The sequence below is a fragment of the Peromyscus eremicus genome, chromosome 15 (genome assembly GCF_949786415.1).
Source record: "Peromyscus eremicus chromosome 15, PerEre_H2_v1, whole genome shotgun sequence".
Taxonomy (NCBI): Eukaryota; Metazoa; Chordata; class Mammalia; order Rodentia; family Cricetidae; genus Peromyscus; species Peromyscus eremicus.
Window position 1 is genome coordinate 58,958,214 of NC_081431.1, and position 12,148 is coordinate 58,970,361.

General features: G+C 51.8%; 1 protein-coding gene across 3 annotated transcripts; it reads left to right on the forward strand.

Moving 5' to 3' along the window:
* Positions 1-398: 398 nt before the first annotated feature.
* On the forward strand, positions 399-11,560 carry Prelp (proline and arginine rich end leucine rich repeat protein). Of its 3 annotated transcripts, XM_059280969.1 has the most exons (4): positions 399-554; positions 1,315-1,373; positions 6,628-7,604; positions 9,077-11,560. In XM_059280969.1, exons 3-4 carry the CDS (start codon positions 6,644-6,646, stop codon positions 9,250-9,252), a joined length of 1,137 nt encoding a protein of 378 aa, XP_059136952.1. In that variant the 5' UTR covers positions 399-554; positions 1,315-1,373; positions 6,628-6,643; the 3' UTR covers positions 9,253-11,560. The 3 variants fall into 3 exon arrangements, with proteins under 3 accessions (XP_059136952.1, XP_059136951.1, XP_059136953.1); XM_059280968.1 differs by lacking the exon at positions 1,315-1,373; XM_059280970.1 differs by lacking the exon at positions 1,315-1,373 and having other exon boundaries at positions 399-544.
* Positions 11,561-12,148: the final 588 nt, after the last annotated feature.

A 12,148-nucleotide genomic window follows, 5' to 3' on the forward strand; every position in this document is an offset into this window, starting at 1 on the left:
TCTGAAAAGCATCCCATGATGAGTTGAAGAATGAACACCAGGGAAGCAAGGCTGGCGTTGGGAATTTAACAGGCCTGTGCTGGACCCAGTGACCCCGCCCCGCCTGCGCAGAAACAGTGGCTTGTTTCCAAGAGCTTCCCTCCCTAGATTTGGCTTGTTTTCCAAACACGGGTCAAATGGTCCCTCTCCAGAGCAGCAGGAGCAGGAAAAAGTTATTAAAAGTGAGCCGTTAGTGGGCATCGGGTGTGGATGAGGTCTGTGTAGTTTTGGCTGCCAAATAAAGACGGTATTGTTGTCATTCCCAAGCGCCCTCCCTCTCTCCTCTGTTCCCTCCTCCTCTCTGCCCTCCCCCCTCCGATCTGCCCCTCCCTCCCCCTAACCTAACCTCCCCACCCCAATAGGCTCTGGTAGGAGAAAGTCAGGCAGACACACGCAGACACACGCCACTGGGAGACCAGAACTCCTAGCTGGCTCTCCGCTGCCACAGCTCCACCAAAGGGTGGGGAGGAAGAGAAGAGTGCCCCAGAGTCCAGAGGAGAGGCAGGTGTGTGCAGGTAAGCCCAGGCAGTGGGGAGAAGACTGGAGACTGGAAGGCTCCTTCCTCAGAGGGTTCCCTCTAGCTCTGTCCAATCTTTCTTTCCTCCCTCCTTCCCTTCTTCCTTCCTATTTTTCCTCCCCACAGAGCTCAGGCTTAGTCTTCCTCATTTCTTGCTGACACCCTCACGTCTCCTCAGCATCCCATGCCCTTGTGTTTGCTTTCAGCAGAAGTTCAACTTTCCTCAAGTGCTGATGTTTGTGGAACACACAGAGCTGTGTCGCACACAGAATTTCAACAGAGCAGGTGTTGCCATAGAAACCGGACACCAGAACCCAGTTCTCTGCACCTTTCATGTACTGTCTGTTACACATGGCAGAAGACAGACAGACAGACAGACAGACACACACACACACACACACACACATACACACACACACATATACACACACATAGTCTGTCTCTTACCCTCTCACATGCCTCCTCAGCTGCAAGCCCAGAGAGAAAGTGTCCTCCCACTGAGATGACAGAGCCTGAAGACAATCACGTCTTGGCTGAGCAGGGAGGACGTGAGCAATCGGGTGGTTCTCTTCTTTCTTTTGAGCTTAATTAGGTAGGAGGGAGAGAAAGTGGCTCTCGGGCCTGCACAGTATCTCCTCAGCCGCCTGAATTCCTGCCTCCCTGGTCCAAACCACTTGGCTTCTGCAAAGAGAAGTCCACGGAGCCTGCAAGCCTTGGAGGCCCTAACTCCAAGTTAACAATTTTTCTTTTCCCTGCAGGTAGTCAGAAACACATTTCTCTCTGAAGTTATTCTGAAATTGTCCTGACCGTTCAGTTGGTAAGGGGGGCTTCAAGTAGAGGAAGGGGGAGGGGGCCTGAGAGCCTTGTTTACATAATTTCCTCCTCTCCAGCAATGGAGGGACCCCATGGCAGTAAGAAGGGTAATTTTCAGAAGCCCCTAGACAGTAGACAGGGAATACGGAAGCTTTGCTAAAAACATGGCCAGATACTCACTACTGACCCATCAAACAGGGCCAAGGAGCCCAGAACTGTTTTAATGTACCCTGAGACTCCCCTAGATGTTCAAGGTACAGATGGCTGTGTGGCTTCCTGGAAAAGGAGTCCCACAGTCCTAACAGTGGGGAGTGACTACTGGAGGGAACAGGTACTCTCATATGATTGCTGCTGTGCACACACACACACACACACACACTCACACACACACACACACACACACATACACACACCACCACCTCCAGTGCCATCATCATCATCCTCGTAATCCTGGGCAACCATATTCTTGGAGAACATTCTAGAAAGAAAGGAAGTTACCTAAAGACAGCTCCTCTTACCTGCTAGGTTACCTATCCCAGGCACCCAAGAGCCAGTACTGGGTGCTGTCTCCATCCCTTTTAGATCCCTCTCCCCGTACTCTGTGCTGTTCCACTCTCTCAGAGGACAGACTAGTTGGTGGTAAGTTCCTTACCCACTCTACCTCCCTGGAAGGCATGTGAGTAGAGCATCTTGAGGCTAGAAGGAACAAAAATGGTAGGCTGGAAGAAGCCACAACCGGCAGAAAAGAGAGATGTCCCTTTGCTGGCCAGGGTCCCCACCTGTTGTAGAAAGCAGAGAGGTGGGTTAGGCAGTCAGGATGAAGATACAGTGAGCTTGGCCGGGTGTCTGGGGCATTCCAGCCAGCTGATTCTGAATGCCAAGCGTGGTCTTCTGAGCCTCAAATGGAATGAAGTTTCTCTGAGTAGAAGATCTAGTACTATATTGCAAGAGAGACCCCTGCCTTCCAGTGGCAGAGGGATGGAAGACATTAACCAACCACGTTGATAGGAAAGCAAAACAAACCAACAAAACCATGGATTCTAAGTGGTCCAGCAGCCCCTTGACATACACTGAGCACGCACTTTGCACATCAACTGATTTAATCCTCACCGCATCCAGACTGGGTCTGTAGCTCGGTGAGCGAGTGCTTGCAGAATATCCACAGAATCCTGGTTTTTGTCTTCAGTGCCTCAGAATCGTCAAGCATGCCTGTTTTATAGAGGAGGAAACTTGTGTAGTGGTACCCAGCTAAAATAAGTTGCAGGGTGGAATCTGAACCTGTACCCACATCCCGTCTCACACAGATTCTTCTTGGCTTTAGTCAAGGATTGAAGGTGTTCGGGGGAGAAGCAGAAAGGCAGATATAGGGGGCAGCAGGCTATTAGGGACTGTCTGTCTGTCTGATTTCTTCCCTGCCGCAATGGGGAGCTTGCTCTTTCAGAATAGTTCCCTAAAACCATAAAACCCCCATTCTGTTTACATTCGCCTATTCAAACCGGAACATGAAGGTTACTCTGCAAATAGTGCTAAGCTTGCCTTTAGGACTTTTTGATCCGCATTGCATTTTAAAGTTGCTTGTGCCGTTTACATCTGATGACTGGGTGGGCTTCGCCCAACCCCAGTTCATGCTATGCATTTAGAAGGACCACTCTCCCTGGATGGTACTGGCTCACAGTACCTCAGCCCCATGCTGCAGGAGTCCAGACACCGACAAGCCCTGGGTTCTTAGCACAGATGAACAGGATAGGTAGGAAAGAGGATGACCTCACTTGAAACTCAGGGAGCCTCTCCCAGAGCCTGCTCCTTTGTAAACAAACTCTCTCTACCATTCGCCGAGTCTGCTTTCTTCTAGAACATGCCCTCAGATGCATGAGCTCATCCCACCCTCACACAGATGTCAAGCCTAGGGCCCAACGGGAGGGTCAGAGGCAGGATTCAAGCCCAGATCCACGCTGTCAGAACTGAAATTTGAATTGTAAGATCTCTTAGGAAAGGCTTCTAAACGCAGAGCTTGAACTGGGGGTGGGCGAAGAAGCAACTGCTTCCCCTGTGAAGCAGCAGCCTTTTGTGAGCCAGCGCTGGAGAGCCCGGATGCATGAGTTTGGTGCAGGGCATGGTCAACAAATGCTCCTTGATTGAGGGTGAGCAGGGCCAGGAGGGAGTGGGATTGGACGGGACGTGGGGAGGTATGCTTTCAGAGGCGTAAGTGATTTTAAGCACAGACACCCCACCCTAAGGGAGCTAATGACCCAGAAGACAGGATCATAGGGTCCTGGCTCTGGGCTTTGTTGGTGAGACTACAAACCCCTCTGGAGTGGGGTTACCTCCAGTCTGTCTCAGCTCTCCTTTAGAGAGCGCTAGAGCGGCAGAGCTTGGCTAGAGAGACCAGCTCTGTAGTGAGAACTTCCCAGAAGGACAGCCAGGCTTGGCAGGAAGGGGTGTGCCTGTGAGGAAGGCCTTGGAAATGAACAGTTTCCTTGTGCACTCTGCACACAGATCTCTGGTTCAGCCCTGGGGCCTGAAAGAGGGGACGGCTGGTCCTCTTCCCCCATGGAAACTCTCCACTTCAGATCCAGGGAGCTTGTTTTGGAGACCCTCCAGAAGGAAGGGTTCTCCAACACTCTGGCCTGGAGCTGAGGAAGGGGAAGGAAGGCCTGGGGACCCCATGCCTGAGCCAGACAGGGAGATTGAATGGGTTTCCTACTGAGATAGCCCCTGACAGTGGAGCCAGGGCTGCCCAGCACTGAGACCCATCCATGCCCCATCGACAGAGGCCAGCTGTCCAGGACACGTGCTCCACAGGGCAGGCTCTGCTGGCTGCCCTGGAAAGCTTTGTTTGCTTAACTTGGGTTCCACTACTTCACCTTGGAAGTGCCTTTGGTAACAAGGGCACAAAGAGAACCAGGGAACTTCAGTCCCTTGGGGACTGGGGCAAGGCTGTTCACAGCATGGGGGTAATTTTGCCTACAGACTTCTGGGTAATTCATACACAAAGAGATTTCAAAGAACAGGAAAACAAATCAGGGTTGCAAAGACTGGTGCTTTTAAAATGTTTTTGGAATAGTAGTCTCCACTCTCTTCATTCCTCTGTAACATGACTGTTCTGTTTTCAAGAAAATTAAAACCTTATAAAAACGTGAATTCACAACACACCAGTTAGAGAGGGATGTGGAATCTAGCAACCAGGCTCCAGTTCAAGTGCTGCAAGGAACATATCATCTTTTTAGTCCTTTCAGAGAAGCCTCGGGGCAGACAAACCAAGAACCTAACTGCAGGTCCCTTGTCACAGGAGGCCCAGGGCAAATGACCTTCTAAATGTGCCTGAGAGGTTTGTCTGAGAAACCCACCCCAGACAGGAGACAGAAACACCACATAGCCCAACATACAAAGCTCACACATGCATACAGGGCCCTGAGAAAGTGTGTGTGTGTGTGTGTGTGTGTGTGTGTGTGTGTGTGTGTGTGTATGGGAGAGGGCTGAATGTATGTATAGAGCGGTACAGGGTGGGATTAAAGAGGGGTGTGTGTGTGTGTGTGTGTGTGTGTGTGTGTGTGTGTGTGTGTGATGTACATATACAGCTGGGGACAAGCACAGTTAGATTCTGCCCATTGGGGCCTGAGTTCTTCCTGTTTGCCTGCTCTCTGTCTCACTCAGCTCCACCTGAGCATCTGATGCACAACTTGGGGGACACCCCCCCCACCCCCTGCTCCTTTCCTTTGATCAAAGCATGCAGAAGGTAGTCCCTAGAAAAAAGCAAAGGAAGATTTGACATTGATATGGGCTCAGGGGGTAGGTGGGAGACGGAGGCCTTCACTGGAGGCCGTGATCACAGGGTTCAATTACAAGCTGGGGACACACTTTAGCCCATTCTACCGCTGAGAACCCCAAGAAGCCCGTATTCCCAGAGCTACAGTAGTGAGGGAGATTTGAGGTGAGCCAGTGATGTGATGTGGAAAGTATCAGCGGGGAGGAGCTGTAGGGATACAAAGTGCAGGGCCCTCTCCCTGTGCCTCTGGGAGTTGCCACTCTCTAGCTGGTATGGATTGTTCAGCATTTCCCCTCTTTCAACCACACAAGGCAGCAGAGCCACCCAAAAGCCCCTTCAGCTCTTGATCCCAGTGTCCCTGAAGCTACCAAGAAGTTCTTCCTAGTACTCCATTTCAACACTACCCATTCCCAAGTGCATGGAGCGACCATACCAGCGCTAAAGAGAGGAAAGTGTTTTCCCCACGTCTCTCTCCGTTCCTTTCCTGTTTATTTTCCCAAGGGCCTCTACATCTGGGGAGGAATTCTTGGCATGGTTCATGCTGGCAAAGACCAGCACTCTCTGGGCCAAGTGCAAAGGAGGGGACAGAGCCTGGGTGAGTGGGTGAGTGCCGGTGTCTGAGCATTGCCCTTTCAGGACACCTCCTGGAGTTTTTGTCCTGTGCCCCTGTCAAACAGCCTCATGGCCTCTGCAAGACACTTCTTTCCTCTAGCCTCAATTTTATAAACAGTGGGGGCTGGGCACAGTGGGTGGATTGCAGGCCATTTTTAGCAATGATGTTTTCCTCTTTTCTTCAAATGCTTTGTCTAACCACCCTCGTGTGTGTGTGTGTGTGTGTGTGTGTGTGTGTGTGTGTGTGTGTGTCCTCATCTTTCTCAGTATTTCTATCTCTGTCTATAACAGATTTAAGGAACAAGACTGCCCATGCTGGCACAGGAGTCACCTTGGGGGCCCCTTCTCAGTGTACCTCCTCAGGGGATGCACAGGAATGCAGGCACAGTTTGAAAACCATTGCCAGATGGGAATTGTAAGGAATCTTCCAGACCCACTGCTTAGGACTCTGGGCCATATCCTAGCATCCCTCTGAAAAGGGTAGGGAACTTTTCTTGGGGGAGGGATGAAATAAAAAGTGTCCAGTGGATTTGGGGGTGTCGCCCTGTGGCAGAGCACTCCCTTGAGCACTCTCCTTATAAGAGGGGGTGGTGGGGTGATCTTCTCAGGTTACAGCTGCTGAGAGCCCACCCCCAACCCCAGTTAAAGGTCTCCAACATGCCTTAGGACTCTGGGTTCCCAGCCAGCACCTTGTGCTTTCTACTAACGTGCACCTTCCCACAGAGGGGCCTCTTCAACAGCCTCAGGTCCTTACCTGCTCTTCAGGTCCCTGGCTCTGCCCCTCTCCCCAGGATTTAGTTCTGGAGGAGCCCTGCTGCAGAGACATGCCTTCTATTCCTGAGGCCCTGCAGGCTAATTATTCCCAGTTTCCTCCCTGCAGGTACATCACCTGGATCATGAGGGCATTCTTCTTCTGGCTCCTCCCACTTCTCCTCATCTTGGCCTCAGTGGCCCAGGGCCAACCAACAAGACCAAAACCTGGGGTTCGGAGGAAACCCAAGCCAAGACCCACACCCAGCTTTCCTCAGCCCCACGAGCCAGCAGAGCCTACAGACCTGCCTCCACCCCTTCCTCCTGGCCCTCCATCTATCTTCCCTGACTGTCCTCGGGAATGCTACTGCCCCCCTGACTTCCCATCAGCCCTCTACTGTGACAGCCGAAACCTTCGCAAGGTCCCTATCATCCCACCCCGCATCCATTACCTTTACCTGCAGAACAACTTCATCACGGAGCTCCCTCTGGAGTCTTTCAAGAATGCCACCGGCCTGAGGTGGATCAACCTGGACAACAACCGAATCCGCAAGGTGGACCAAAGAGTGCTGGAGAAGCTCCCCGGCCTGGTATTCCTCTACATGGAGAAGAACCAGCTGGAAGAGGTGCCATCAGCTCTGCCCCGGAACCTGGAACAGCTGAGGCTGAGCCAGAACCACATCTCCAGGATCCCGCCCGGTGTGTTCAGCAAGCTGGAGAACCTGCTGCTCCTGGATCTGCAGCACAACCGGCTGAGTGATGGTGTCTTCAAGGCCGACACCTTCCAGGGCCTCAAGAACCTCATGCAGCTCAATCTGGCCCACAACATCCTGAGAAAGATGCCACCCAAGGTCCCCACGGCCATTCACCAGCTCTACCTGGACAGCAACAAGATCGAGACCATCCCCAGTGGATATTTCAAGGCCTTCCCCAACCTTGCCTTCATCCGCATGAACTACAACAAGCTGTCAGATCGAGGCCTCCCCAAGAACTCCTTCAACATCTCCAACTTGCTGGTGCTCCACCTGTCACACAACAAGATCAGCAACGTGCCGGCCATCAGCAACAAGCTGGAACACCTGTACCTCAACAACAACAGCATCGAGAGTGAGTCGGGTGGGTCGGGCCAGCCACAGGAAAGAGCTCAGTACAGGAGCGCCAGGGTGGAGTCACAAGAAGCGACCGCTGGGACAAGGGTCTAGCCTTCTAGCCTTCTAGAGTTCTTTTCTTATTGTTGTTTTGGTTTTTGGTTTTTCGAGATAAGGTTTGTCTGTCTAGCCCTGGTTGTCCTGGGACTCGCTCTGTAGACGAGGCTGGCCTCAAACTCAGAGACCTGCCTGCCTCTGTCTCCAGAGTGCTGAGATCAAAGGCATGTGCCACCACTGCCCGGCTTAGAGTTCTTTCTAATATGCATAAGACCTGACATTCCATACTTAGCCACTGAAGAAAAGGGAGGGGGATCCCACTAGTTTTGACTGTGGCCTCACTATTCACTGCATCTGTGTGACCTGGAAAAGATATTCTACCCGTACAGAATGTTTCCTTGCCTGTAGAATGAGGATGGCAGTACTATCTTCTAACACAAATACACAAATTCGATAGGCTGACCTAACCATGTACGTGTGAAGGATGCTGAACAGCATGCTTGACAAGCGTGAGGTTTCCTTTCTCCAGCCCTCCTCATCAGCATCAGCCTTTCTGGCCCCTGGACCTGTAAATAGGACAGACAGAACTACGCTGGGTATTTTCCCAAGGGTAGAATAGAGGTACAAAGTGCTCCTGTTCTGGGCCCGCCACTGCAAAGAAGGCAGCAGTAGCCATGGCAGGGGACTTCCCAAAACTAAGCCTTGGTTTTAAAAAGTCTTGTGAAGAGGACACAGAGAAGCAGCTATGCAGTCAGGGTATGGAACTGGTGGAGACAGGGCAGGGGCATGTTTAACTGGTTTCTGATTCCATATGGAAGGTTGCGGTGTTCCGCTGGGACAGTTTTCCTAAGGAATACTTACAGGGTCCTGAGCTTGGTGTGTCAACTCTAGCCTAGGACATGAGGCTGGAGCTCCATTTTGCTTCAGTCAAAAATGTCAGGCCAGACATGGGGGGGGGGGGGGGCGGGGTACATGTAGGTAACCCCAGCGCTTGTGGGGTGGAGGCAAGAGAATTGGGAGTTCAAAGACATCTTGGACTCCATGACACCCTGTCTCCAAAAAAAACAAAACAAAAACTCTTCAACTGGATATGGTGGCAAATGCCTGTAATTTCGACTCTTGGGAGACTGAGGCATGAGAATGGAGAGTTCAAGGTCAGCGTAGCGTAGAGCGCCAGCAGAAAGGCTCAGAAAAAGATGTGTGTTGTTTAGTCCTTGAATAAGCCATTCATGCAAGACATGCAGTGGCCGATCGTCCCCAACTGAGATCATTTGACTGACTCTGGAGACGAGGTGATCTACAGCCACACCTTCCCCAAGTCACCCTGCCCAGAGAGGAGAACTGTGGAGTCCACACTCTTGGTGGCCACCCCCCTTTTCCCCACCTGTGCTGCCAGTGCCTCTGAGGCTGACTTCTCCCCTTCTTTCTCCGTAGAAATCAACGGGACCCAGATTTGCCCCAACAACCTAGTGGCTTTCCACGACTTCTCCTCGGACCTGGAGAATGTGCCGCACCTGCGCTACCTGCGGCTGGACGGGAACTTCCTGAAGCCACCCATCCCCCTGGACCTCATGATGTGCTTCCGACTCCTGCAGTCTGTGGTCATCTAGGCCGTGCCCAGAGCTGGACCCCCTCTGACAGCACTTGAAGGCTGGTGGCCCAAGCTCTGGTTCCACCATTTTTCTGTCTCCCTCTCTTGTTCCCAGCTCTTTCTTCTCATCCCTTTCTGAGGATGGGAAATGCCATGTGTCCTGCTCCAGCTCTAAAGCAAGATTCCCCACCCAGTCCAAAGAGACCCTGCCAGCTGAAACCTCTGGTCTTCTTTGGTCTCCCTTTGCTTCAGACACAGGAGTTTGCCAACAGATGCCACCCCTCCCCTCTCCTGGGTAAGGAAGGCCATGGACTGATAGCTTTTCTTAGTCTCAGCCAAATGAGAAGTGGAAGCCATCCCAGAGGTGACCCCTGGAAAGTTCTGCTGAGAACCCCTCCACCTTGGGCATCTCTGCCTCAAGAAGGCTGACAAACCCAGGTATCCTGGGCCAAGAACCCTCCTTCCAAAACTATTGCCCTGCCACCCTGTTTCCTGACACCAGACATCACCCTGCTCTCTGCCACTTCACATTCTCCAGGAGGAAGTGTGAGGGAATGACTGTGGAGGGTCAGGGTCCCCCACAAGTGTCTCCATCAGCCCTTCCTCCTTGGGGCCAAGCACAGCACACACCCTCTTGGCTAGGCCTCAGAGAGGAACAGCCAGGGAGAAGAGTGGTTCAAGGAACTAGAATTTAACTAATGGGTAGTGGCTGGGGGTCAGAGCCCCAGAATGGGCCCTACAGACTCCCTGGCCCAAACTTGACAAGAGACCCAAGGCTCTGGAGGGCAGTGTTCCCAGTGGAAGGCCAAGAGGCAGCATCCCAGAATCATCTGCTCTCTATTACGTACACGACCCAGTCCGTGTCCCCCACCCCACCCCTTGAGAAACAGGGGGAAAGGGGTGGAGCACCTGGAAATCTCCCAGAAGCCTCTTTCACGCTGGGGATTAGTCTCCACCTCTAAAGCAGACTCGTCGGTGACATCTGGTGGCTGCTGCAGGTCACAGCCGACTCCACTCTCCTGGGGTGCTGTTGCAAACATGGGTGACTGGCTTAGTGTCTCTCTCCTTATGGCTCTAAAGGGAAGGGCAGAGGTGGGGTTCATTCCCATCATGAGTGAGTATGATGAGAAAGCTTTGGGAGTCTAAGGGAAGCCAGTTTGACCTCGACCTTGTCAGCTCTCTTGCTCTCAGGCTCCGAATTTGTTCTCAGGCAGTAGGTGGGATGCTCCTCCAAGGTCCTCTCAGAGCTGCGTTGCATGTCTGTGCACACTCTTCTAGAGCACACCTAACGCAGGGCAAGTGGTGTCACCCCGCCCCCTTGCAGTAATTTATTCCCTGCACAAACACCCCTCCCCCAAAGACTTCCCTTCCCTCCCTTCCTAGCCCAGGTGAGCAACTTGGCAGGTTTCCGAGAACCTGGGTTTCTGGCCTTTCCTGTCCCTTCACCTCCCTCTAGGGGAGGCTGCACCTGCCCTGCCACAGTTCCCTGAGTGTATGATGAGGAGGAATATGGGGAGGTGAATGTTCTAGAAATGAGTGAAGCCTAAAAAGGTAGGGCCCACCTCATTAGGATGGGGAGGCTCTGGAAGTTTTTGTATCTCTCCGGGGATAGTCCCAGAACTGTTTTAAGACATCAGATTAGGCTGGGCCCGACAGTCCAGAAATCCCGTTCATAGTCTTGATGGCATGTCTCATCTGCTCATTATTGGAAATGGAGCCCACTTCACACAGCCTCTTCCCCCCTTGCTGTGCGACTTCCTCGTTCTTCCTAGCTGCAGCTGGTCTCTCCAAGGCTCCTGCTTAAAGTCAATACGGTATCACGGCTGAAAGCAACCTGGTGCTACGGCCTGGACACGCCCCTTCTGCATCCACACAGGACCTGCAGCCTCCGCCTCTTTGGTGAGGCCCGTAGGGAGCACAGCTCCTGTGGCTGCTAGGGACAGAGGGTGGGCACTGATCCGCAGACCCTAGCAGTCCCACCATCGGCATCCCATTATCCCACCTGGAACATGCCAGCTTCCCACACTGCTCTCTGCAGCTAGAGGGGCTAGAGTTAAACTGGCTTTACAGGAGACAGACAGACAGACAGACAGACAGTGTGCTAGTTTACCTTTGGGTTTAGAAAGCCCCTTCTCACACAAGTTCATTCACTCAGTGCCATTGGCAACTATACATGCAGGTGCATGCATAGGTGTGTGTGTGTGCACGCTCTGTACATCTTATCTATTCTCTTAAAGACCATGTTAACTCTGAAACAGCTTTCACATTTTGACAAGCTTCATGGCAAAGGAAATAAAGTCATATGGAAAAACCCAGCATGAATCTGACCATGTGGATGGGTCAAATTCTGTCTTGCCACCCCACTCCCTACTTCTTGCTGAGAGATAGGTGAAGAAAATATCTTCCTTAAAAAGTGCTTTTTTAGATTTATTTATGTGTATGAGTGTGTAGCCTGCATGTATGGGTGTGCACCACATGCATCCTTGTTCTCAAGATGGCACTGGATCCCCTGGAACTGGAATTATGAATGGTTGAGAGCCTCCATGTGGGTGCTGAGAACCGAACCCAGGTCCTCTAAATGAGCAACAAATGCTTTTAACTTCTGAGTCACATCTTTAGCCTCCAAAATATCTTAAAAAACTCCTAGGAGCCAGGAGTGGTGGTGCACACCTTTAATCCCAGCACTCAGGTAACAGAGGCAGCAGATCTCTAGGAGTTTGAGACCAGCCAAGGTTACATAGCAAGACTTGTCTCAATAAATAAATTTGTAGGAGAGATATACCAAAGCCTTTTCTTAGAGAATGTACCCAAAACTCATAACCTTCATGAAAAATTATTCCTAAAGTCAGACCAGAAATCTAATAGCTCCATTTGAAACCGAAACAGCCAAGTTCTTTCAATCCACAGATAGCAAA

Bases quoted from the DNA above. Each gene is read 5' to 3' on its own strand.
- Prelp (XM_059280969.1), top strand. From the start codon at position 6,644: ATGAGGGCATTCTTCTTCTGGCTCCTCCCACTTCTCCTCATCTTGGCC. The intron at 7,605-9,076 runs GTGAGTCGGGTG...CTTTCTCCGTAG, and splicing joins CAACAACAACAGCATCGAGA to AAATCAACGGGACCCAGATT.